Consider the following 26,270-nt stretch of genomic DNA (forward strand, 5'->3'; position numbering starts at 1 on the left):
TTTCTTGTAAACATCGTATGATCACCTTGTCCTTGAGTATACCCCTAACTTTTAACAAACTGAGTGAATTTTTTAAACCAGGCTCTTGGTGACTATTTTAACCCATATAAGGACTTCTTTAGTTTACACACCTTTGTGCCAAACTTTTCACCAAATCCTGGAGGTGCATCCATGTACACTTCTTCCTCCAGATCTCCATTGAGAAATGCATTTTTTACGTCCAACTGTTGCAGAGGCCAGTCACGATTAGCCGCAAGTGACAAAGAACTCTTACAGTGTTTAGCTTTGCGACTGGGGCAAATGTCTCTAAGTAATCAATGCCATAGGTCTTAGTAAATCCCTTGGCAACCAATCGAGCTTTATACCGTTCTAGAGAGCCATCAAATTTATACTTGACTATAAACACCCATTTGCTCCCTACATTTGTTTTTCCTCTTGGTTGATCAATTAACTCCCACGTGCCATTTTTTTCAAGAGCTTTCATCTCCTCGAAGACAGCCTCCTTCCACTCAGGAACTTTCAGAGCATCCGGCACAGTATTAGGAATCTCCATACAAGACAATTGTGAGGTAAAACCACGAAGAACAGGTGAGAGATTTTCATATGACACATAATTGGATAATGGATGTTGGGTGCAAGATCTCACACCTTTCTGGACAGCAATGGGAAGTTCAGAATCATTGAACTCAGAATTAGGCCCAGACTCGTGTTCGGAACTAGAAGATGAAATAGGCTGAACATGAGGAAAGGGCTCGGTGAGGACATTAGTTGGAGGGTTTATGGATTCTAGGCAGTGCGGAGGATTGGGAGACCCTTTCTTTTGAGTTGTCTTTTGTTGCAAGTAGACAATATCAAATGGTACCAACGCTGTGTTTTCCGTTTCTGTTTCTCCTTTGTGAACATCATGAGATGGCACTGCATGGAGACCTGCCTTTTTAGTATCTAAACAACTCGGCTCACTTTCCCCTGGTATAATACGCTGGAGAAGGATCATTTTGCAAGTCTTCAGTTTGGAAAAAATCATGAAAACCAGCCGAATCTTTGTTTTGGTTCCCCCCCTGAAGATGAGGCGTAAAATATGGATGTAATTCAAAAAATGTAACATCCATGGTAACAAACATTTTTTTTTTTAAATAGGTTCAAAACATTTATACCCCTTTTGAGTGGGAGCATAACCAACAAACACACATTTTGTTGCCCGGGGTTTGAGTTTTCCTTGATTATGACTATAAATATGAACAAAAGTGGTACATCCAAACATCTTTAGTGGTAAAGAGGAAGAAAGCTGATTTGTTGGATAACACTTATGAAAAATATCAAAAGGTGTTGCAAAGCTTAAAATCTTATTAGGCGTTCTATTTATGAGATATGTAGTAGTAAGAACGGCTTATCCCCAAAGATATTTAGGTACCTGACTGGTAAAAAGCAATGCTTGAGCAACTTCCAATAAGTGTTTGTTTTTTCTTTCAGCCAAACCATTTTGTTGCAGAGTGTCGACACAAGAGCTTTGATGAACAATTCATTTTTCAAGGAGAAATTGGCCCAAAATGTTTTTGAAATATTTTCGACCATTATCACTCCGCAATATTTGAATATTTTTTTGAAATTGTGTTTGTACCATGGTGTAAAAATTTTTGAAAATTGTTTCCACTTCAGATTTTTCCGTCATCAAATAAACCCAACTTAATCTCATGTGATCATCAATAAAGGTCACAAACAATTTTTTTCCGGAATGCGTAGATGTTTTACATGGGCCCCAGATGTCACTATTTTTCACAGTAAATGGAGTAGTTGGTTTGTAGGGTTGGTGGAAAAAGATGCACGATGATGTTTGGCAAACTGACATCACATTGAAAAGAAGTTGGACTTTTATTCCGAAATAAATTGGGAAACAAGTATTTTAAATACTGAAAACTAGGATGGCCTAATGATATGAACCCGATGAGAACTCGTTTCAAGAACCAATCCGTGCATTGCTTCCTTGATCTTCTTGGCCCTTGATCTTGTAATTGGCCCATCTGGAACTTGCAAAGGATCTTTAAGAGTAGGCCTACCTTGGTTCTCATCACCTAACCTATAATGCCATAACAGAATATCATTATCCTTGGAAACAGAAACAAAATTTAAGCAAGTACTTTGACCTCGTCTACTCGAGTTAGGTCCATCTTCAAAATAATAGAGTCCATCTTTTTCCTTAGCACTGCCAATCATCTTCCCCGTGGTCAAGTCCTGAAATTCACAATAAGAAGAATAGAAATTAGCTTGACATTGATGATCAGAGGTACGTTTACTGATGGACAACAAATTGCAAGACAAATTGGGAACGTGGAGCACATCATGGAGTGTTAACAACAAAGTGAGTTTGATAGTTCCTATCCCGGCAATTATCGAGAGTGTACCATCTGGAATTTTGATCCTTTTATTGCCTGCACATGGCCTATAGGATGAGAACAAATTGGAGCAACTAGGCATATGATCAGTTGCGCCGGAATCAATTATCCAAGAATGAATAGAGTTAGGAATAACACCTAAAAACGCATAAGCAAGAGGGTTACCCTTCTGTACCAAAGAACAAGACGGAGTTAAGGACAGTTTTGGAGATTGAAATAATTTGTACAGGTGCTCTAATTGCTCCTTGGTAAAAGGTACTGCATCCGAGTTGGTAGAAGGCTCCTGAGTCTCTTCAGCAGTGGCTTGGTAGGCATGACCATCACGTTTGGATTTTGGCTTCCAATTTGCAGGTTTACCATGAAGCTTCCAACACGTCTCCTTCCTATGCCACGATTTTTTGCAATGCTCGCACCACGGTTTATTACGCCTGTCATTGTCAGAATCAACACTTCTTGACACTAAGCAGAATTTTCAGGTTCCAGGTTTAAACCAGTTTTGGTATTGAGCAGCATGATCTTTCTCCTGTACTCCTTACGTCTAACTTCAGAAAAAACTTCCTGAATAGAGGGCAATGGTTGCCGGCCGAGAATGCGGCCTCGGACCTTGTCCAAACTTTGATTAAGGCCGGCTAAAAACATGTAAACCCTGTCATTTTCCTCTCTCTTTTTGTGATGAGCATAGTCATTCGAATTTTCCCAAACATCCTCATAACACTGATCAAGTTCCTGCCTTAACGTTACCAATTTGTTATAATAAGTAGTAACATCGCAATCATTTTGTTTGGATATCCAGAGTTGAGTTTTCAACTCAAAAATTTGAGAAGAATTCTCCAGGTCCGAATAAAGATCTCGAACTGCCTCCCAGACATCTTGAGAAGTGGGAAGAAATAGGTGAGGTTTTCCAATGGCAGGTTCCATGGAATTGATGAGCCAAGCAATAACAAGAGAATTTTCTGACTGCCATTTTTTCAGATTAGGATCACCAGCAACAGGTTTTGATATTTTGCCAGTTAAGTGTCCAAATTTGCCTCTGCCATCGACTGCCAATTTTACGGACTGAGCCCACTCAAGATAGTTGTGCCCATTGAGTTTTGTAGCCATGAGATAAAGGGCTGAATTCTGGGAATAGGAATCAACAGATACAGACATGGGAGGAATAGTGGGATTGGGTGGAATGGTTTCAGAAATACCAGAAGAGTTTGAAGAGACGGTAGAAGTTCTTTGGGCGCTGGTCATCGCCGACTTATACAACATCATCAGAAGAGAGAAGGAAATAGAAAAAGAGCACAAAGCTCTGATACCATGTAGTTTTTGAGAAGAAGAATAATCATTCTTTTTAATTTCCAAGAGAAATGATTACAATATAAATAGAAGAGGAATGCCACCAAATCAGGAAGGCCACAAAATCAGCAAATCAAATCAGCAAATTTCTAGGCTAGAAAACAGGAAACAGAAATATCTAAAATCTGAAATAGTTATTTCAGATTTTATTTAAAATAGAACTTCCTAATTTATCTCCTAGAAATCCGACATATACATTAAGGTTCGGATCATATGAACCCACATAATTAAGTGTTAATACTGATAAAGCATGATTTTAGTTAATTTACCTTATGGAATCTTTATACCGGGCTTCTAATAAATATTTTAAATGTTAGTAGCATCCCGGGTCCCTTGTTTTTCTAAAAATGGCATTATTATTAACCATAGGGGACAGGGTGTTTTAGAAAATATGTTTGGGATAAAAAATTTTAGTACGTAGTTTTTTTTCCTTAGTTTTGGGAAAATTATTTTGGTTTTTGTTTGTTGCCAAAATCAAGATAAAATGTTTTGATGATTAAGGGCTGGTTTGGATTCAGAGATGAGATGTTTTAAATGAAAGATGAAAGTTGAAAAAAATATTGTTAGAATATTATTTTTTAATATTATTATTATTTTGGGATTTAAAAAAGTTGAATTAGGATTTGAAAAAATTGAATCGTTTATTATATTTTGTGTGAAAATTTGAGAAAGTTGTAATGATGAGATGAGATGAGATTAAACACTTTCTGAATCCAAACGGGGCCTTAGATTGTTTTGGTTTAAAGATGTTTTGATTTAGAGTAAGAAAATTTCAAAAACTTTTTGTTCCTAAACATGATCTTAGAAGAGGTGGAGCTGATACGATCTGTTGGAATTCATTCAAATATGGACCTTGGGGGTCATCCTTTGACCACACACTGATTGCCTAGAAGACCCATTTAAGGCATCGCGAAGTATACCATTCTGTGTGGTTGGCAACTTTGGACAGATCTTAATGGTGAAGAAAGCATCGAGCATCTTTAGTTTCACAACAAGGTGGCTTGGGATTTTGGGAATCAAATTTAGTACTTCTTGTATTAAGTGTGTCATGCTTGTATGGGCGGTGGATTTTATGGCTTTCCAGCACAACCCATTGAGAAGTCATGACAATTTAGAGGTTTGGATTAACTTTGGAAGATGACCCCTTTTTGTTTGACGCAGTGTATATGGTGGGATTGTGTTCACTAAACTAGCAGGCTTAGGCATTGCTCTTGTATATTTCCCGTATACTTGAGCTATTTGCCTACTCTTTTGATCAATAAAAATTTGTCTACCGATAAAAAAAAAAAATATATATGGTGGGAATGTAATGCCCAAGTCTGCAAAGATTGTTAAAGGAGAGTGCCAGAATTAAGATTCATTATGTTCAACCCACTACCATAAAAGAGTCATTGTGCTGGTCAATAGTTCCACTCCTCTAGTTACCATAATGACGTGAAATTGGTCTCTCCATCTCTCACTCTCCCTTGATTTCCGTCGCAACTTCTCCTTCTCAAACCAAAATGAAGTTGATTGCATTTCGTTGCAGATATTAGGGTGCATGAGTTAGTGTAGATTTCTCTCTTTCTTGTTCTGTTTCTTGGGCTCTAATAAGGGTTTTGGTTTTTTTATTTTGTTTTATGGTTCCTCTATTTTTCTCTTCCTTTTACTCCTTTGGTCCCTCTGTCTCTGCAATCTCTCTGCTAAAGAAATGTTTTGAAATTGATTGGTTCAAATGAATGGGAAGGGGAAAAACACCTGCATGGAATTGGTTTCACTGCTCTCCACCCCCTTTGCGGGGTGGACAGTTTCTGAAGTAGGTGCCTTGCATATGATAATAAGTGGTAGTTTTGAGGTACAATATGCCGAAAGTGGTTGTTTGAGCACCATATCGCAGAAAAGGTGACAAAGCAAAGGGCATTTTACCTCTTTTATTTTTCTAATCTAGGGTTGTAATAGTAATTCAAGAACCATTTCAGCTTGATTATTAAAAGATTGGGCTCAAGCTGTTTTGGATGTTCGTACACGACTTGAGAAAGACATTCTCAAGTTCAGATTTGACTTGAGACTCAAACTAAAAATCAGGCCAAGTGGTTAAAAGCTCGACTCTATTTGGCATCAATTTTTTTAAAAAACAATAATTTAAAAAGAAAAAACAGAATAGACTTACTCACAGGATACAATTAGACACAAATTTGTTCTCACAATCACAATTATGCATAATTATTTACCAATACAATTAAATGTTTACTTGGCTCATATCCAACTCTAATCAATTATACTTGTATAAGATATTAGCATATTTATAACATTTATAGATCCACTTATAAAAAAAATAACATTTATATATTTATACTCATAAAATAGTGAGCTGTTTATATAACAATATTTATCCTAGATATATTACACCTGTATTTATCATAACTAGTACACATACCATATTTATAGTGAACTATATACACATATTATAATGTAGTTTTATATATTAATATATATGTGTTAATATATGAGCGAGGTACCGAGTCGGCCGAGCTTTATGAGTTTATTCATGAACATTAATCAAGCCGGGTGAGTTTTAGACGAGTTTGTATCTTTTAATAATCGAGTCTAATTCGAGTTTAATCAAGCCGACTTCAACGTTCCTGTTGCTTAGTCTTGTTCATTTACAGCTCTAGTTAGGTATATGTAGCCAAAATGCGAAAGATAAAAGAAAAAGAATAGCGGTTCTTTCTTTGCAAAAACCAGTGGCATCTGTATGCTATAACTCAAGCCTTTTTGTCTTTAAACTGCTTCGTTATTAAATTTTTGCACTTTCTACTGTCTGCAGGTTCTTATTTGTAGATTAATTGATAGGCCTTTGCGTCCAACTATGCTTAAGGGCTTCTACCATGAAACTCAGATACTATCTTGGGTACGCACCTTGATTATTTCTCCTAAAGAATTGCAATATTCCCTTTTTATATGTTGCCTTTAAATTGTTCTACTATGCTTCAAATGTGTCTTATTTCAAGCCTTTCTGCTGATTTGCATTCTAATTGCTATAGGAGGACTTCCTTAACATAATGCAGTATTCACAATATCATACTTGTGTTAGACCGGAATTTAACTCGACTGGATTATATATTTCCACATTTATGTCACACTAGTGTGAAAAACTACTGCTGGGTCTTTTATTTTTCTAGGCGATAAGTTGGTCACATGGAGGAGTAGGAAACAACCAGTGGTAGAACAATCCATCTCAGAAGCTGGATAGAGGGCAATGATGCACCCTTTTAGGTAGCTAACTGGGTTACAGCGTTTGCTTTAGGAAATTGGTTTCCTGGATTCAACTCTTATTCCATTATATTGTGGTCGTCAACACGCCTTGCATATTGCCTCCAACCCATTTTCCATGACCAAACATATTCAGGTTGATTGTCAGTTTGTCCAAGACAAGATTTTCGCTTGAATCTTTACCATTTGTGAAATTTGAAGATTGACTTGCAACCATGTTTGCAAAAGTCTCTAATTTGTACCACCTCGTCCCCCTTGGCTTAAGATTAATGTCATTTTTAGAAATATTGGAGACCCAGAATACTACTAACCTTTTTAAAACACTATACTGTAGAAGCTTGGTATAAAATATTTCATAAAATAAAACAAAATCCTCCTTTATTAAAAAACTATAATTAAGAAAGAGTCTGCAGAAGCACTTCTTAAAATCATCCAAGCCTTGTTTGCTTAACAAAATAACTTAAAACTAAAGATTTAACGATTGTCTAGGCCTCTGCATCATCTACTTGATCCAAGTCCTGTCATGTAGCTCCATCCTCATATTGACCCTCATCTGGGTGGTTAAAACATAAAAACACACAAAAATGAGTCGAATACTCAATAAGCAACACATTATATAGTAAACATGTTATAAATGTAGGGTTCTCTTGAAAAATGTGCATACATAATTAAACATGTACATGAATTGTGCATAATGTCTTAACTTGTCGTTCACTTTCCTTATTAGCCGGTAACACCTATTAATATTAAAAATTAACATAGCCCATGATCAAAAGTATAACAGGTAACTTCCCATAATACATACTTCATAGTCTAAGGATCAATCTCATAATAAATCATCTTATAGCAACCAATAGTCAGAAAAATCCTATCTTAACCATACCCAAAATAAACATCCTATCTCCATGAAGCAATCCATAACACACAAAGCCCCTTATCACGAAGATTTCTATGTTATATTCAGTCTAGAGCATACCATCTCTTGAGGCGACAACCTATTCAGTTTATTACCTCTAACCCGAGACTACATCATGGAAAGTGACCATGTCTCTAAGCAATAGAGAAGGTGGGAAGGGTAGCGGCTTATCAAGCGGATCAAAGCCATACAAAGAAAGCTACTTTTAAATTCGCTTCCAGATACTCCTCCATGGAAAAGCATTAGAGTTTAGCAGATTATAGAACTTTATGAAAGCATCTACTTCCTAGTCGTGTGCTGCTCTAAAAAGCCTGGCGTTCCAATGCACAACTCCGTTGGAAAGCTCGAAAAGATCAGCTTTGGAAGCTTCCTGCTCCCTTGCCATCTCGTGCACACCATGAAAAGCTTCCTTAAGGAGTCTATCTCCACACCATAGATCAAGCCAAAATCTGATTCTTGACATATCGCCCACCTCAAGATGAGTGTAACGGGAGAATATACCGCCAACTTCTATGAATATGCTTCGACAACCCCACCCCACGTGGCCCTTACACCTCCTTTGAGCACCATTTGCCCCAAGCCACACCAAACTTTGAGTCTATTATCACCGTCCACAAAGCCTCCCTCACTTGTTGATATCAAAATGATTTTCCCAATAGAGGGGATTTAAGCTGTCTCTGGTTCCTTTGGCTAAGGGTTTGAGTCCTTTGGAGTCTATTCCTCTGTTTGTCACACCTATTTTTCTTGTTGAGGTCTTTCGGCAACCAAAGATGGACAATAGAGTTTCTATTTCAGATTTGTCTAATTTTGAAGCAGTGCAGTATGATGTCTTGTCTGGAGGGGAGGTGGATGAGTCCAATTTACAGATGGTCCTTGTGGGAGGGACAGCTTTGATGAGGAGGTGGGTGGTCTGATCCCTTTGTACACTTTCCCACCTCAATCTCTATCCAGTATTGCTTCTGATTGGGTACTAAAGAAGGTTGAGGAATTACAGGCTTGTGTGGGGATATCTTGTGATGGGTTTGAAGAGCAATTTAAGGCTCTTCTTGTTGCCGTTGAATCTGGTCGCTCCATGGCTTTGAAGTCGGCTTCTAAGAAGGAAAGGGAATTAAGAAGATTAAAATGTTCCATTAATTATAACATTAAAGAGGGAATTGTTGGGAGGGACAGATTGAAAGGGAGGACACCTTATTTTTCACATGAAGCCTAAAATTATCTCTTGGAATGTGAGGGAGATCAATGACTCCAACAAGCGTCTTCGTATTAGGTCATTACTTCGTAGTTGTAAGGTTGATATCGTTTGTCTACAGGAAACCAAGTTATGTTTTATTGATAGAAGTATAATTCGTATTTTGTGGGGGTGTTCATTTGTGGGTTGGGCTTATGTGGCATTTTCGGGCGCTTCTGGAGGTGTTCTCTTGGTGTGGGACAATAGAGTGGTGGAGTTAGTGGATGAGTGTAGGGAATTTTTCTGTGGCGTGTTCTTTTACAAATGTTGTGGATGGGTGGAAGTGGGCTTATATGGGAGTGTATGTGCCAAATTCGGATAGGGAAAGGAGTCTCTTGCTGGAGGAATTGGCGGGTTTGTATTATCTTTGGGATATGCCGTGGTGTATGAGTGGGGACTTCAACATTATTCGGTTCCCTAGTGAGCGTTCTAGACAACCTAGCATGTCTTCGGTGATGGAGGATTTTTCGAAGTTTATTTTCGATTTGGAGCTCTTGGATCTATCCCTTGTAAGGGGTGTATGCACTTGGTCCGGTCCGGTCTGGTCCCTATGGGTGTTCAATCCAGTTAGGGGTGGGAAAATCCTGGACCGAAGGGGTTTGGTTCGGTCCCAAAAACCCCCTCTGGACCAATCGGACCGGACCGAATTCACATTTTGCTGGATTGTAAAGGTATTCATGGGGATCAGAGGTATTTTAAGTTCAAAAACATGTGGCTAGAAGCTGATGGTTTTGTTGATAGGGTTAGGAGTTGGTGGTCTTCTTATCAGTTTTCAGGCACTCCTAGTTTTATTCTTGTTGGTAAACTTAAAGCTTTGAAGTCTGATTTGAAGAAGTGAAACGTTGAAGTTTTTGGCAATATTGACAACTAGAAAAATTCTCTTTTGTAGGAGTTGCATGTTTTGGAGGTTGTGGAGGAAAATGAGGTTATCTCCAAGGAGGCATTGTTAAGGAAAAAAGAAGTAAAGGGCCCTTTGGTTGAAAGAGGGAGATTAATGCGGAAAGGCCCTAACAGAGAACGAAGAGAGACTATGTACGGAGAGAGAAAACCCTAGGGCACCCAAACCCGCCGCCACCCTAGCTGGCCTGTGACACCTCACCACCGTAACAGACAAGGTCAACGAGCCCCCGACGACTTCGTTGAGGGCTGTCAGGTGTCGGTCCTCCCTTCGACGACCTGGACTTTTGCAAGTTTCTCTCTCTGTCATCATTCAGAGTGAGCCCGTGTGTACTAGTGCTTACTACTGACGACTCCGTTGGCCGTGCTGTTGACACAGAAAGAGTCGCTGGCTTCCAGCGAGTCTGCTGAGAGTACTCCATTGTCAAGATCTAGTCTCGTAAGCCCTATCCGCAGCTGGGCTCTGTAGCTCTTCAACCATGTCCCTCTCCCAGCTTGTGCTCATATTTGCACCGAAGCTTGTGCTCGTATCTTTGCATAAACATTCAAAAGGAATGAAGCTTGGAAAGCCCTTCAGCTTGGGAAGCCCCTACATTTGAAATCGAAGGTTTGAACTTAATATGGGTCAGTCGGTGCGCTTTTGGGTGGAATCAAAGGCTTTTAAGTTTTTACCATAAGCATGGAGGTCCTCATTAAAAATTGTGGAGAGGAGTAGAAGGGTTTGGAGGCCTGTAGCTATTGGTCGGAGTGGTATAGGATGACTGGTGGCTAGAGTGGAAGCAGTATTACAGGCGGGGAGAAATTTGGATTTTACAAAACATTTGCACGAAGGAAACAGAGCATTCGTTGCTCAACAATGCTCCAATGTGCATGAGAGGTATCTAACTGTCACTGAATATGGTGGAGGAGGCCGGCGGAGTGTTGTAGTCATTCTTGAAGGGTATGAAGGTCTGGGTTGGGAGAAGTTTGTTGTTGAATTACGTAGAGCCTCGGATATGTTTTGTCCCCTTGTTATCTCTTCCTCCATTAAACAATATAGCTAGATCATCATCGGATTGGGTTTTGCAAAAGGTTAAGGAGATACAGCAGTGTGTGGGGATTACTTGTGGGGGATTTGACGACCAATTCACAGCACTACTCACTGCAATTGAGGCAGGGCACTCGCTTGAAACAAAATCAAGATTTAAGAAGAGCAGGAGGTTAAAGCGTCTTACTTGGGCAATCAACTACGACACAAAGGGAGGTAGTACAAGTCGAGGGAGGACTAGAGGGAAGGCATAAAGCCTTCCTCAGTCCTCGTAAGATAATTCGGGTGAAGTATTAATTGTGTGGGAGACATAGGGTTGGGGTAGTTACAGTGAGTTGCTTTGTTTTGGGAAGGCGTGTTTTGTCCCAATAGGACTTAGTGTATATTGGATAGGTTTCTAATTTCTCCCTCTTTGGGTAATATTCATTTAGGGGCTCTCTATTATGGGCTAGGTGTTCTCTCTTATATACACTCAGTGTACTTGGTTATGCCTATTGATATTAATATATTTTTACTTATAAAAAAAAAAGAGGGAGATAAATGCACTAAATTTTTTCATAGAATGGCTAACTCTCATAGGCATAGTAATGCCGTAGAGTTACTCCATTCTGATAACAATGTGTTTTCATCTCCACCTGAGATCCAAGATCATATAGTGCAGTTTTATGAATCGCTTTTAACCGAACCAGCTTCTTGGAGGCCTAAACTTGATGGTTTGGTCTTTGGCTATCTAGATCCTCGTTGTGTGAGCTGGTTGGAGAGACCGTTTGGTGAAAATGAGGATTTTAATGTGGTTAGTGGGATGGCCAAAGATAAAGCCCTGGGTCTGGATGGCTTTTCCATGGCCTTTTTTCAAGTTTGTTGGGATGTCATGAAAGAAGATGTGTTGTGAGTCTTCTAGGAATTATTTTCCTTCCATAAGTTTGAAAATCTCTTAATGTCACCTTCATTGCTCTCATTTCAAAGAAATATGGGGCTTCTAAGTTGAAGGATTTCCGCCCTATTAGCCTTAAAAGTGGGGTTTACAAGATAGTTTCAAAGGTGCTTACTAATCGTATGAGTACGATAATGGAGCAAATTATCTCTAAGCCCCAAAATGCTTCTGTTCAGGGTAGGCAAATACTTGATTTTGTCCTTGTTGCTAAAGAATGTTTAGATAGTTGATTGAGGGAGGGTGTTCCTAGTGTTCTTTGTAAGCTTGATTTGGAAAAGCCGTTTGATTATGTGAATTGAGATTTTCTTTTCTATATGCTTGGGAGATGTGGTTTTGGGGAGAGGTGGTGCGCATGGATTAGACATTGTGTTTCTACTTCTCGGTTTTCAGTGCTAGGTAATGGCAATCCGTGTGGTTTCTTTCATAGTTCTCGTGGATTGAGACAAGGGGATCCTTTATCTCTTTTCCTCTATGTTATTATCATGGAGGCATTGAGTAGAATGATGGAGGCTACTGTAGGGGGGGGGTTTCTTTCCGGTTTTTCAGTGGGAAATGTCAATAATGGGACTATCACACTTTCTCGCCTTGTTCTTGTAGATGATACTCTTATTTTTTGTAATGCGGATTGTGATCAAGTTCAAATCGTAAGGACTGTGTTGTTATGTTTTGAAGCTGGTTTGGGCCTTGAGTGAATCTGGGTAAGTCGGAGTTGGTTTCGGTGGGGTGGGGTTGGGGGGGGGGGGGGGATATAAATTATTGGGCGAACTTTTTGGGCTGGAAAGTTGCTTCTCTACCTATGAAATACTTAGGCATTCTGGTGGGGAGAAATTTCAAGGCTAAGGCTATTTGGGATGAGGGGGTTGAGAAGATCGAGAAAAGGTTGGCTGGTTGGAAGCGGTTGTATTTATCAAAAGGGGCAGAATTACCTTAATCAAAAGTATACTTTCCAATCTTCCAACTTACTTTCTCTCTTTAATTCCATTGCCTATAGGGATGGCAAACTGGATTGAGAATTATTTTGTGCATTTCTGTGGGGTGGCATGGGCGTGCAAATTAAATTCCATCTTGTAAGTTGGAATAAAGTTTGTGCTCCTATTTCGAATGGAGGGCTGGGGTTTCGTAATTTGAGAATGTTCAGTAAGGCTTTGTTGAGGAATTGGTTGTGGAGATATCAATCAGAAGTTATGGAGGGAGGTGATTGATTGGAAATATGGGTGTGATTGGGGGGGGGGGGGGGGGGGGGGGGGGGGGGGGGGGTTGGTGCTCTAAGGAGGCTAGGGGGCTTATGGTGTGAGTCTTTGGAAGTTCATTAGAAAGGGGTGGGAGAGTTTGTTAAACATGTTAGCTATGATGTTGGAGAGGATTCTAGGATCCGTTTTTGGTTTGATGTTTGGTGTGGAGATCGGGCCCTTAATACGGTGTTTACGGCTATTTTCTGTATGGTTTCTGATCGGCAAGCTTCTGTTTCTGATTTGTTAGTTCATTCTAATGGTTCTTTGCAGTGGCATGTTTGTTTTATTAGAGATGCACAAGATTGGGAACTTGATGATGTTTCTGATTTTTTCAGCTTCTCATGTTCCCTGGGAATAGGTAGTAATGAGAGAGATAGGATGTTGTGGAAGCCTATGGGAAGAAAAAAGTTCACGGTTTGTTCATATTATAAGGTGTTGACTGTTCAACGTAGCCCCCCTTTTCCTTGGAAGCATATTTGGAAGTCTCATGTGCCTTCCAAAGTCGTTTTCTTTATATGGACAGCCTCAGTTGGGAACATTTTGACAATGGATAATTTGAGGAGGCGTGGCCTTATTGTTATGGAGTTGTGCTTCATGTGCAAGAAGCAAGGGGAATCCATGGATTATTTACTTTTGTGTTCTGAGGTCGCAAAGGCTTTGTGGGATATGGAGTTTTTAGTAGAGTTGGGTTGGCTTGGGTGATGCCTTTGAGAGTAGTGGATCTTCATGCGTGTTGGAGCAGGATATATGGTTGCTCTCAAGTGGCTGCTGTGTGGAAGATGGTTCCTTTGTGTCTTATGTGGTGTATTTGGTTGGAAATGAAGGAATGGTTTTTTATTGATAAGAAGCGTACTTTGGAGGAAATTCGGAATTTTTTGTGTACTCTTTATTGCAATTGTTTTCTGCTTTAGCGATTAATGGAGCTTCCGTTCGCGACTTTTTGTTATCATTTTCTGCTTCCTAGAATGTATTTAGGTGTTTTCTTTTGTATACGTCGTGTGTACATGGACTTCGCCTATTTCGTTCTTATTAATAAAATTTTCTTCCTATCAAAAACAAAAAAGGTGGGAGATGGCTAGTTAAGCCTCCCACTGAAAATCTCATAAAGAAGTCTCCCTCCAAACCTGAAAGCTTCCATAACAATGACAAAAAAACAATGGAGATATAAGATTGTCTTGTCTCCAAGAAACCTCTCAATGTGACATTCACCAATACAGAGAAGCGCCTATGGAAATACAAATGCTCTATTCAAGAACAACATTTCTCCCCAAAGCCACATCTCCCTAGTACAACAAGGTTTTCCAATTGACACGATTGTAGGCTTTCTCCATGTCCAGATTGCACGGAATCCCTGGTTCTCCTGGCTCGAGCTTACTATCCAAGCACTCAATGGCTATAAGCACCGAATCCAAGATTTACCTCCCTCTTACAAATGCATTTGGGACTTCGAAATAATCTTCTACATTACTATGCTCATTGTGTTGGCCAAGACTTTGGATATGATTTTATATACCCATTCGTAAGGTTAATAGGCCGGCAATCATTGACATCCACTTGATCTGGTGTTTTAGGAATAAGTGCTAAAAATATTGGGGATTTTTCAAACTGCCGACTTGAGTGAAACTCCTGAAATACTCCAATAATATCATCATTAACTGCATCCCAACAAGTTTGAAATAAAGCCATGGTAAAACTGTTGGGGCCTGGCGCTTTATCACTAGTAATTCCTTTTAGCACTTTTCTAATCACCACTAGTGTGTAAGACAAGCATGTCAAGTTTGCTTGAATACCCCTCAAATGAGAGTTTCCATATATTATATAAACTGCCAAGCCCTAATTACAACCTACTAATCATCTGTAAAATAGGAAAGAATAAAGCAATACAAGAAAGGAAATAAAACTTAAGTTGGCGCCTATACACATATATACAACTAATGCTATTTACAGCCACATATATTTACTGCCATATATAGATATCATTGACAAAGCAAACCCTCAGTACCATAGTGCACTGCAGAGATACCTTCCTGAACTCTTTTTATACGACACATGATACCTATTTGATGTGCGAGATATATACCAGTACTACCATCAAGTAGTACTGTATACCATGTTCACTAGGATTCTAGAATACCGTATCTATCCATCGTAGCTTTTATATGATTAGCCTAACCAGCGAAAGTAACTGTTTCTTCAATGGCCACTCTAGCCACTCTGCTCCTTGTTGGTCTAAAGTCCCAAATGCAAGCTTATCAAGCTTTGGTTGCCATGCAAATTGCTCAACCAGGACTTATAGTATTGCACAATGTGTTCCTCTATCTCTCCATAGGATTTGATGAAACAGCACCATCCACCCTCATCTCAATTGTATTGTTCCTCTTCTGTGAGTTACCACACAACAGAAGAACTTGGTGCATTTTTCCCCTTCCCTCAACCATAAAGCCCTCGATTTTTGTCTCCTTGAAATCTCCTCCATGAAGATGAACCACACAAGATCAGATATCACTTGGGCTTTGCATAATCTCTCATCATCAGAAAGAGTTCTCGCCGCCTCCATACCCTCTAGGCTTTATAACTCTCCTATGTAAGAGAGTTCTTCTGACATTCCACGTTGCCAAATGCCTGTTTGTTCCAAACCTCTAAATCCTTTTTCAGTGCCTTGAATTTACAAGCCATGATGGTAATGCAACTTTTTAAGGCAACCAATTACTCCATAACCAGTTCTTCACCGAGATGCTCTGCTATAAAAAATTTCATTTTTACCATTTGTCCTGATAATATCTTTGCAAAAACTGATCTTTTCTTTTCTTTTTTTGCTCATGGTATGCTCATGAAAGTATGAGCACTCATCCTATTTGGGTTAAAATTTCAAAGAAAGCTCCCAAATAGTCAACTTGCTTCGTTTAGAAATCAGATGCCTGTGTGCTCTGACCTTTGGAAACAATTGATTGATTAGTTGTTGTTCACTTTGAAATTGAATTTCTGAACTTAATTTATTTTCCAACCGTCGCTCATTCTGGTGCATTAAGATTTTTTTTTACTGATGTGTTTTCTGAAGAGCACAAAAATTAATCAGAAAATTCTCAGATCTTACCAATTAAAGAAAACTAATCCCATTTTAGTCCCTAAGTTATATCAATGAAAGGTCTTTTTAATCTGATCTTGGAAGCTAACATGAACAGTATCCTTTTTTTATTAATTTTTTGGTTGTTTACAAAATGCAAGTACTTTAGAAAGAGCATAATTATCAACTCAAAAACACAGTGCAAGCAGTCTGTACCAAACATGAGAGCTAATATCTTGCTAGCATTCTATTTCATCTTGCCTAGAAGCTCAACTCCCAAATCACGCTTACAGGTTTTGAGTTATGATGGTTTGCACTCTCCCGATTCTTTGGCAGTCACAGCAGCTGGAATAGCAGTGTAAGCCTGATCAAATTTTATATTGTCCCTATTCTATGAGGATGTAGGATATATGTGATTGTATTTAAGACACATTTACAAACCACAGAGCTCTTTCAGAAGTTCCCAATTCAGAAACGGTTGCAGGAGTTCGAATCGGTCTTGTTGGTGATAAATATATTGTGAATCCAACAATGAAGGAGATGGAAGAATCTGAGTTGGACTTGTTGCTAGCTGGTACAGACAATGCAATATTGATGATTGAGGTAAACTCTTACACCTTTCTCTCTGTTCTCTGTTTTTCACTTTTATTCTCTATTCTTACTGAGCATTCGTGGATGAATGTGCATATATGTCCGTTTTAGTTTCTTCTCTCTTTTTTTTGAACAAATGATAACTTATCTTTATTCTTTACAAGTGCATTCCCTTTGTGAGCATTAAATCCAAAACCTATAGCAGCTTTAACACCATAGTTTAAGTTCATTAGCCTCTTCACGAGGTTTCATTTCCTCAAGCAGTATCTCTAATTATCACAACTCAAGCCTGCTTTACATCCCCCTCCTGCATTCCATATGAGAAGAAAGAAAAGAACCATGGCTCTGATGCAGCCTCTGCACTGAATCCAAAATGTCGGTTAAATGATGCTGGTTAGTAGTAGTGAGTTTGATACGAATGGTTGCAGGGCAGGAGGAGGATTAAGCTCTGATACCAACTCACATGCAGAACCTTTATAAATTCAGCACAAGATTAGTCTCCTTTCTAGGTTGTTGATGGACTTCTTGGAAGAAACTCAATGTTTGGGGATATAGGGGATGGTTACGTTGAATCTTGATGGAATATGACAGCTGTTTGATGTACAGAATGCAGAGTACAACAAATTTTAATGGATTACATAAAGGCTTTCATACAAGCTATTGCATCTTCTATACCGACAAAGACTAGAATTTCTAGATATATATATATATATATATTTTAAAAGTACTAAAACCAAGTAGAAACTATTGGATGAAAATAGAAAAAGAATGTGAAATTTAAAATAGGACTCAGGCCGTACAACCTATTCCAGCAACTCATGAAACTACTAGATTGCCTCTAGCTTGTTTAATCAAACCACAACAAACTACCAAATATACTGATCCAGCAGCTCTCTCACATAAAGAAACTTAAAACTAAGAATCAATAGTAACTAAATTAGCCTACAAATGGTGAGACTTATAGCCCATATGGAAACTAGACCACAATTCTAGGATGTTTTGGCATCTCATCTGGTTATTTCTGAAGCTATATATTTTTTTTCCTGTGGGATAAACCTTGACTAGTTTTCTTTGAGTAAATTCCTAGATGTGGCTCGGCTTTCATCGGAACTTTTCATGGGTCTATCTTCTAGGAAGTTCGTGAGGTTTCTATAAGTTTTGTTAAAGGTCTTTTTCTCTCCGTACAGTTTCTCTAACATGAGTGAGCTTTTTGGCTATTTTTCCTCTGGAATCATCTAATTTTTTTGTGAGGTTGTTATTGTTTTTGAGTTAAGATGGGTGCGGTAGAACACTTATTTGTAGAAAATAAGATGTTCATCTTTTCTCTTGAGGGGGGCAACTGTTTTCGTATTACTGAAAGAGGTAGGAAGTTTTCTAAGGTGATGTCTTTCACCACTTCCTATTCTCGCTGGTTGGCAAATACGATGGAGGAGTGCTATCTTGCAGAGGGAAGAAAGGAGTTCTACAAGACTTTTCGAGCTGGGTCCATGGCATTAGTTGCTCATCGGCGTGTTAATTCCTTCGGGCTTTACCTGGAAGTAACTGAATACGATGGTCATGGACGTCATGGAATGCTTGTGTTCCCGGCAAGGAAGGAAGGACAAGGGTGGAAAAATTTGTCCATGGATATGAAGCTTATGCTGTCTTGTTCCTCTAAGGGCCAGGCAGTGGTTCAAGATGGAGGGAAGGGGAAAGAGGTGGGTGGGCAAGCCAGGTCCTATGCGGAGACAGTAGGTGGTGGTAGAGTAGGCAGTAGGATAGTGGTGCATGGCAATACATGTCAGAATATGATTTCTCATTTTGGAGAAAAGGACAAAGAGAAAGGGGGTGTAGGGGAGTGCTCTCGTGTTGACAATACCCCCTTACCAGAAGTAGTTGGAGCTGTCTTGTCAAGTCCCTGCACAGTTGAAAGGGAGGAAAATATGACTTCTTGATTTAAAACTGGAACTGAAAGACGTGAAGAGTGAACTTAGTAGTCTGAAGAAGGCTATTGAAGCTCTTGTAGGAAATGTGGAATGGGGCTTAAGAGTGGGATTGGGTCATCAAGGGGCTGGATTAAGGCTGAAAGCCAAGATGGGCCTGGGCCTAGGTCATTCACGCTAGGCCCAACCCAAGATGAGGTGGCGCCTCAAGAGGGCTGGGCCTTCACCTGTGAAGGGCCCGAAAGCCATTGGGCCGTGTGGGCTGCTGGCCCAACAACGGCAATTGTCGCCGACAACCATCGACGGCTTGGCGCCGTCGTCCTCAGGGATCGCTTTTGGTGATATTTGCGGCGGAAACCTAGTGTCGGAAGTAGATTTGCGTAAAGAGAATGGTGCGCATCTGATGGGGAAGTTACCGGAAGTTTCTTCGACTTGTGGGGTGGCACAGAAGGGTGCGATGGACCCCTCTGGGTTGACTCCATCCATCACGACGGTAATAATGATGTCGTCGGCATCTGTGGAAACGTCGTTCTCGCATGAAGTTACAGAGGAGAGAACTGGTATGTCTTCGGGAGGATCACCGGCTCGTGGGGTGGCACAGAAGGGTGCGACGGACCCATTTGGGTTGCCTCCTGTCATCACGACGACGATAACGTCGTCATCGGCGTCTATGGAAAATTCTATCCCGCGAAAGGCTACAACGAAAAGGATGGGAGAGTTGTTGGGTGGGTTGAAACACGGTGAACAGTCACAGAACTTGCCAACAGTAAGTTCTGGGCCACCCCTGGTGTCCTCAACTGCCCAGATAGTGTGTTTGACACCGGAACTTTCTCCAGCTGCCGTGAAACTTAGTTTGGAGGACCATCATAGTGGGGGAAGGCTGGGTAATTCAGAGGATAGTGCAATGGAAGGTATTTTGGTGGTTTGTGACCCTCCAAATAGAGGGGAGATGATGATCGAAGGAAGGGTGAATACAGTGAGGGGCAAATGCCCTGTTGAGGGGATAGAACCCACTCCATTGAAATCTTTTCATCCTAGGGTTTCAGATTGGGTAATACAAACAGCAATGGAGATCAAACATTTTGTTGGGATTACATGTGTGGGGTTTGAAGATGAATTTTTGGCTTTACTCACAGCTGTTGAAGCTGCAAATACACATACTAAAGTTGATCCCTCGCAGGCTTTGGACATAAAGAGAGAGAGAGAACTTAAGAGGCTTATGTGGGATATGAATGATGATAGAGGGGAGCGTAGTTCTTGTCGGGGGCGTGGGAAGGGAAGGGCTACGATGGTTTTGTTATGAAACCAAAAATTATATCTTGGAACGTATGGGGGCTAAACGAGCAGGCCAAACAACTCCAAGTCAGAAACTTACTTCGACAATGGCAGGGTGATATCATTTGCCTGCAAGAGACCAAACTTGAACTAATTACAAGGCAAATAATTCGTAGTTTGTGGAGAGGGCAGCATGTTGGATGGTCGTATCTACCTTCCAAAGGTGCATCGGGTGTTGTTCTTATTATGTTCGATAAAAGAGTGGTGGAAAGAGTAGAGGAATGTGTGGGTGAATTCACTGTGGCGTGCTCATTTGTAAATGTAGAAGATGGGTACCGTTGGGCATTTGCAGGTGTATACGGTCCGAATAGTGACTCAGAAAGAAGCTTATTGTGGGAAGAATTGGCCGGAATCCTTAGTTGGTGGGAATTACCAAGTTGTATAGGGGGGAGACTTCAATGTATCTCGTTTCCCGAGTGAACGGTCAGGTACAACCTACATCACTCCCGCTATGAGGGAATTCTCTAGTTTCATTTCAGAACAGGAGCTCATGGATATTCTACTAACGAGAGGCTTATATACTTGGTCCAACACTCGGGATATCCCTTCTTGGTCGAGAATCGATAGATTTTTGTTAACTTCAGATTGGGAATCACACTTTCCTGAAGTTATTCAAAGACGATTACCTAGAGTTTGTTCCGACCACTTCCCTATCCTTTTGGATTGTGGAGGCATCCAAGGAGGCAGAAGGTATTTCAAATTTGAAAATATGTGGCTTAAATCTGACGGTTTTGTAGACAGGGTCAGGCAATGGTGGTCTTCGTATGAATTTCAAGGATCTCCAAGCTACATTCTGGCAAGGAAACTAAAAGCGCTGAAATATGACTTGAAGTTATGGAATGAACAAGTGTTTGGCAATATTATATTACAGCGACGTTCCCTTACGGAGGAGTTACAGGGCCTGGAGGGGGAGGAGGAGGCAAGAATTCTGAACGAAGCTGAAAAAGTTCGCAAGAGACAGTTAGTTACAGATCTTGAATGAGTATTACTAATGGAAGAGACATCTTGGAGACAGAAATCTAGGGCTTTATGGCTTAAGGAGGGAGATAGATGCACAAAATTCTTTCACAGGGTGGTTAATTCGCGTCGGAGGATCAACGCTATAGATACTTTAAGGGTTGATGGTGTAGTTTTTTCGGATCAGCCAAGTATTGAGGAGCACATGGGACAATATTATGAACTTCTCCTAACCGAACAACAATCTTGGAGACCGTTAGTAGATGGGTTGACTTTCTCAGCTTTAGATCAAGAGGATGCAGAGTGGTTGGAGAGGCTCTTTGAAGATGACGAAGTATGCAAAGTTGTTCGTGGCATGGCTAGTGATAAGGCCCCTAGCCCTGATGGTTTTACCATGGGTTTCTTCCAAACCTGTTGGGAAGTGATCAAGGGTGATCTTATGCAGGTTTTTCAAGAGTTCCATTTTTATGCTAGTTTTGAAAGAAGCCTCAATGCCACCTTCTTAGCACTCATACCAAAAAAGGTGGGGTCAGTGGATGTTCGTGATTATCGTCCTATTAGCCTTGTGACTGGGATCCATAAGATCCCCTCCAAAGTGCTAGCAAACCGATTGAGTATTGTGATGGAGAAGTTAATCTCGAAGCCACAAAACGCATTTGTTAAAGGTAGATAAATCCTTGACTTGGTTCTAATTGCAAATTAAGTGTTGGACGGACGTCTCAAATCTCAGGAACCTGGGTTAATCTGCAAACTAGACATGGAAAAAGCCTATGATCATGTCAACTGGAAATTTCTGCTCTATTTACTTGAAAGATGTGGTTTTGGAGAGAGATGGAGGAAATGGATAGAGTTTTGTATCTCAACAGCTCGATTCTTTACCTTGGTGAACGGTTCTCCAACGGGCTTCTTTAACTCCTCTCGTGGGTTGAGACAGGGAGACCTGCTATCACCATTACTCTTCCTATTTATCATGGAAGCCCTCAGTAAGATGATTGTAGGTCTTGTGGAAGGCGGCTCTCTCCACGGTTTCCCGGTGGGGAATGGTTCTCTTAATATTTCTTATTTGCTGTTTGCTGATGACACTCTTATATTCTGTGGAGCAAATCTTGGGCATATCCAATCTTTGAGGGCTCTACTTCTTTGTTTTGAAGTCATTTCAGCTTTGAAAGTTAATTTGGCAAAGTTTGAGATGGTGCCAATGGGTAATGTTCCTGATGTGGCAACTCTAGCCTCTCTCTTGGGGTGTAAGGTATCTTCTTTACCTCTTCAGTACCTTGGATTACCATTGGGTGCCTCCTTCAAATCAAAGCAGATTTGGGATCCAGTGGTTGAAAATGTGGAGCGTAGGCTGACATCTTGGAAGAAGTTGTATTTATCGAAAGGTGGTAGGCTTACATTGATTAAAAGTACTCTCTCTAACCTACCCACCTATTTTTTGTCATTGTTCCCACTCCCAGCAAAGATTGCCAACCGTATTGAGAAGTTACAACGTGATTTCTTGTGGAGTGGGTTGGATGATGAGTTCAAGTTCCATTTGGTCAATTGGAACACGGTATGCATTCCAGTTTCTAGGGGTGGTTTGGGTATTCATAATTTGATGAAATTCAATCTAGCTTTATTGGGTAAATGGCTGTGGCGGTACCAACAAGAACGGGGGGTTTTGTGGAAGTCTGTTATTGATGTACAGGTTGGGGAAGCATGGGGTGGTTGGTGCTCGAATGAGCTACGTGGTTCACATGGGGTAGGGTTGTGGAAAAACATTAGGAAGGGTTGGGAGATTTTTAGGAGACAGACACATTGTTGTGGGCGATGGCTCTCGCGTCAGATTTTGGCATGATAAATGGTGTGGTGAAAGTTGTCTCAAAGACACCTTCCCCGCTATTTTTGAGTTAGCACGAGTAAAGGATGCAGCGATAGCGGACCTTTTGGCTTTTTCTAATGGCTCCCCTCAATGGAATGTGGACTTCACTAGGGCAGCCCAAGATTGGGAGTTGGAGGTTATTTCAGACTTCTATGCAACTTTGTATTCAGTACGTATGACCGAGGGTATGATGGATAGGATGTTTTGGAGCCCTTCCAAAAAAGGTAAATTTACGGTCCGATCATTTCATAGAGTTTTATCAGACCCGGGTAGGCTCTCATTCCCATGGAAGAGCATCTGGCAGACCAAAGATCCTTCAAAAGCAGCTTTTTTTGTTTGGACAGCAGCTTTGGACAAAATTCTCACCACGAATAATCTCAGGAGACGTCGATTAATGGTATTAGACTGGTGTTATATGTGCAAGAAAGATGGCGAATCTGTTGATCATTTGTTTCTACATTGCGAGGTGGCTAGGACTCTTTGGGATGATTTTTATACAGGACTTGGTTTATCATGGGTTATGCCCGGCAGATTGTTGGACTTTCTAGCATGCTGGAGAGGCCTTCGAGGAAATACACAAGTTGCAACAATATGGAAAATGGTCTCTATATGTATGTGTTGGTGTATTTGGCGGGAGCGAAATGATAGAAGCTTTGAAAACCAAGAGAGAACAATGGAGGAGCTGAAAGTTTTTTTCTTTAAAACATTGTTTTCTTGGGCAGGGGCTATTGTTTGTAATGGACTTAATGTCCATGATTTTCTTCTTTCAATTGTAAATTATAGATAGGTATTTCTCATGTATAATTCCTGTGTACTTGAGCTTTGCCTATTATTATGAATAAAACTTATTGATTACTTATAAAAAAAAATAAGTTTTGTTCATTTTTTCAAGGATTTGATATATTTTTTTTTATAAGTAATCAAAGATGTATTAATAAAGATAGGCAAAGCCCAAGTACACAAGATGGTATACAAGAGATGAAACCTATCTAGGTTGAAGAAAGGGAAACTAGAAAATCATGAAAATTCAGGCCATTAAAATCTAAAGCAATGGCCCATAGGAATAAAGTACGGAAAAATAGCATTCTAAGTTCCACCGAGGACTACTCTTTGTTTTCAAAAGTCCGATCGTTGCGCTCTTGCCATATACATCACATAATACAGATCGGGATCATGTTCCACACCGCCTTGATTTGTTGCGCTCCTTTCGGAAGTGTCCAGCTAGCCAATAGATCTACCACCGTTGCAGGCATAGCAAAGGCTAACTCTATCCGGCTGAAGACTTCGACCCACAAGGCTCTAGTAGTCTCACAATGTAGCAAAAGGTGTGCCACTGTCTCACCAGATCTCTTGCACATGCAACACCAGTCTAGTATAACTAATCGGCGCTTCCTCAGATTGTCGGTAGTTAGAATCTTCCCCAACGCTGCTGTCCAAGTAAAGAAGATCGCTTTCGGAGGCGCTTTATTTCTCCAGATTCTCCTCCACGGGAACGGGGTGGTGGCAGTTTGGGTAAGGGACTTTTATAAAAGGATCGAACTGAGAAAATGCCCTTACCCGCAGGAGTCCACCACAGCCTATCTAGTTGCTGACTATTTGGCTTTACAGAAGAAAGCAAACTGAAAAAAGCCTCAAAGATGTCCACTTCCCAGTCTTGCGCCGCTCTACTAAATGTGACGTTCCACTGCACATGGTCCCCTATATGAAGCATAAGGTCCTCTACCGAAGCTTTCTGGTTGCATGCCAACTGAAAAATAGCTGGAAAAGTATCCTTTAGGGCCTCATTTCCACACCATATGTCCCTCCAAAACTTAATGCGAGAACCCCTCCCCAACACCAATTTGGAATGGCTACTAAAATCCCCCACCCTTTCCTAATGTGTTTCCAAACTCCCACACCTCTAGCCCCATACACCTCTTCAGTGCACCAAACCCCCCCACATGCTTCCATATTTACAGTCAATCACCTGCTTCCATGACGCTTTTGTCTCGTTATTATTCCTCCATAACCACTTCCCAAGCAGGGCCCGGTTGAAAATTCGCAGATTTTTTATACCCAAGCCACCAGACGAGAGTGATGTACACACCTTATCCCAGCTGACCAAGTGGAATTTGAATTCATCCCCTATCCCTCCCATAGGAAATCACAATACAGCTTGTCAATCCGAGCCGCTACCCTGGCAGGCAACTAAAACACAGATAAAAAATAGGTAGGTAAGTTGGAAAGGGTACTCTTGATAAGAGTCAAGCGGCCACCTTTCGATAAATACAATCTTTTCCACCTTGCCAATTTCCTTCCTATCTTCTCTATGATTGAATCCCATATGGATGAGGCCCTTGCTGTTGCCCCCAGCGGCAATCCCAAATAAGTAATAGGAAGAGTGGCTACCTTGCACCCAAGAATACTAGCTTGCTGTCTAGTATTACTCACGTTCCCCACTGGCACTAGCTCTGACTTATCAAAATTCACCTTCAAGCCTGACGCTGCTTCAAAGCATAGTAGCAAAGCCTTCAAAGCTCTCAACTGGTTTTGGTCTGCCTCACAGAATATGAGTGTATCATCTGCAAAAAGTAAATGAGACAAAGTGATAATGCCCCTATTGGGGTCGCCAATCGGAAATCCAGTCACAAACCCATGCATAACCGCCGCCGATGTCATCCTACTCAAAGCCTCCATAATGATAACAAAGAGAAGTGGGGACAAAGGATCTCCTTGTCGTAGACCTCGAGAGCTATTGAAGAAGCCGGTAGGACAACCATTAATCAACACTGAGAATCTAGCTGTAGAAATGCACCATCTAATCCAATTACACCACCTAGGCCCAAAACCGCATCTCCCCAACAAATACAATAGGAAATCCCAATTTACATAGTCGTATGCCTTTTCCATATCTAACTTGCAAATAATACCTGTGGAGCCAGCCTTTAATCTGCTATCCAGACCCTCATTCGCTATAAGGACTGAATCCAAAATTTGGCGCCCCTTAACAAATGCATTTTGTGGTTTCGATATAATCTTGTCCAAAACCGCCCCTAATCTGTTAGCGAGCACCTTGGATATAATTTTGTAAACCCCATTCACAAGGCTAATGGGTCGAAAATCCTTAACCTCCACCGCTCCAGTCTTCTTGGGGATCAGTGCGATAAACGTAGCATTTAGGCTTTTCTCAAGCTTTCCAACCAAGAATACTTCCTGAAATACCTTCATAATGTCTGCTTTCACCACCTCCCAGCAAGATTGGAAGAAACCCATCGAGAAACCATCAGGGCCTGGAGCTTTATCTTTGCTCATGCGTCTGACTACATCATACACTTCCTCCTCCT

At 40.6% G+C, this 26,270-nt stretch overlaps 1 protein-coding gene across 2 annotated transcripts in view; it reads left to right on the plus strand.

The window, feature by feature from the left end:
- Nucleotides 1-26,270, plus strand: part of LOC121264644 (polyribonucleotide nucleotidyltransferase 1, chloroplastic) — a 73,608-nt gene that overhangs the window by 22,169 nt on the left and 25,169 nt on the right. For both annotated transcript variants that reach the window (XM_041167919.1, XM_041167920.1), the window contains 3 exons: nucleotides 6,538-6,621; nucleotides 16,575-16,639; nucleotides 16,728-16,884. In XM_041167919.1, the coding sequence (XP_041023853.1) occupies nucleotides 6,538-6,621; nucleotides 16,575-16,639; nucleotides 16,728-16,884 (306 nt within the window). The remainder of the gene's footprint in view (nucleotides 1-6,537; nucleotides 6,622-16,574; nucleotides 16,640-16,727; nucleotides 16,885-26,270) is intronic.

Source organism: Juglans microcarpa x Juglans regia, chromosome 5D (assembly GCF_004785595.1).
Source record: "Juglans microcarpa x Juglans regia isolate MS1-56 chromosome 5D, Jm3101_v1.0, whole genome shotgun sequence".
In the NCBI taxonomy this organism is placed as follows: Eukaryota; Viridiplantae; Streptophyta; class Magnoliopsida; order Fagales; family Juglandaceae; genus Juglans; species Juglans microcarpa x Juglans regia.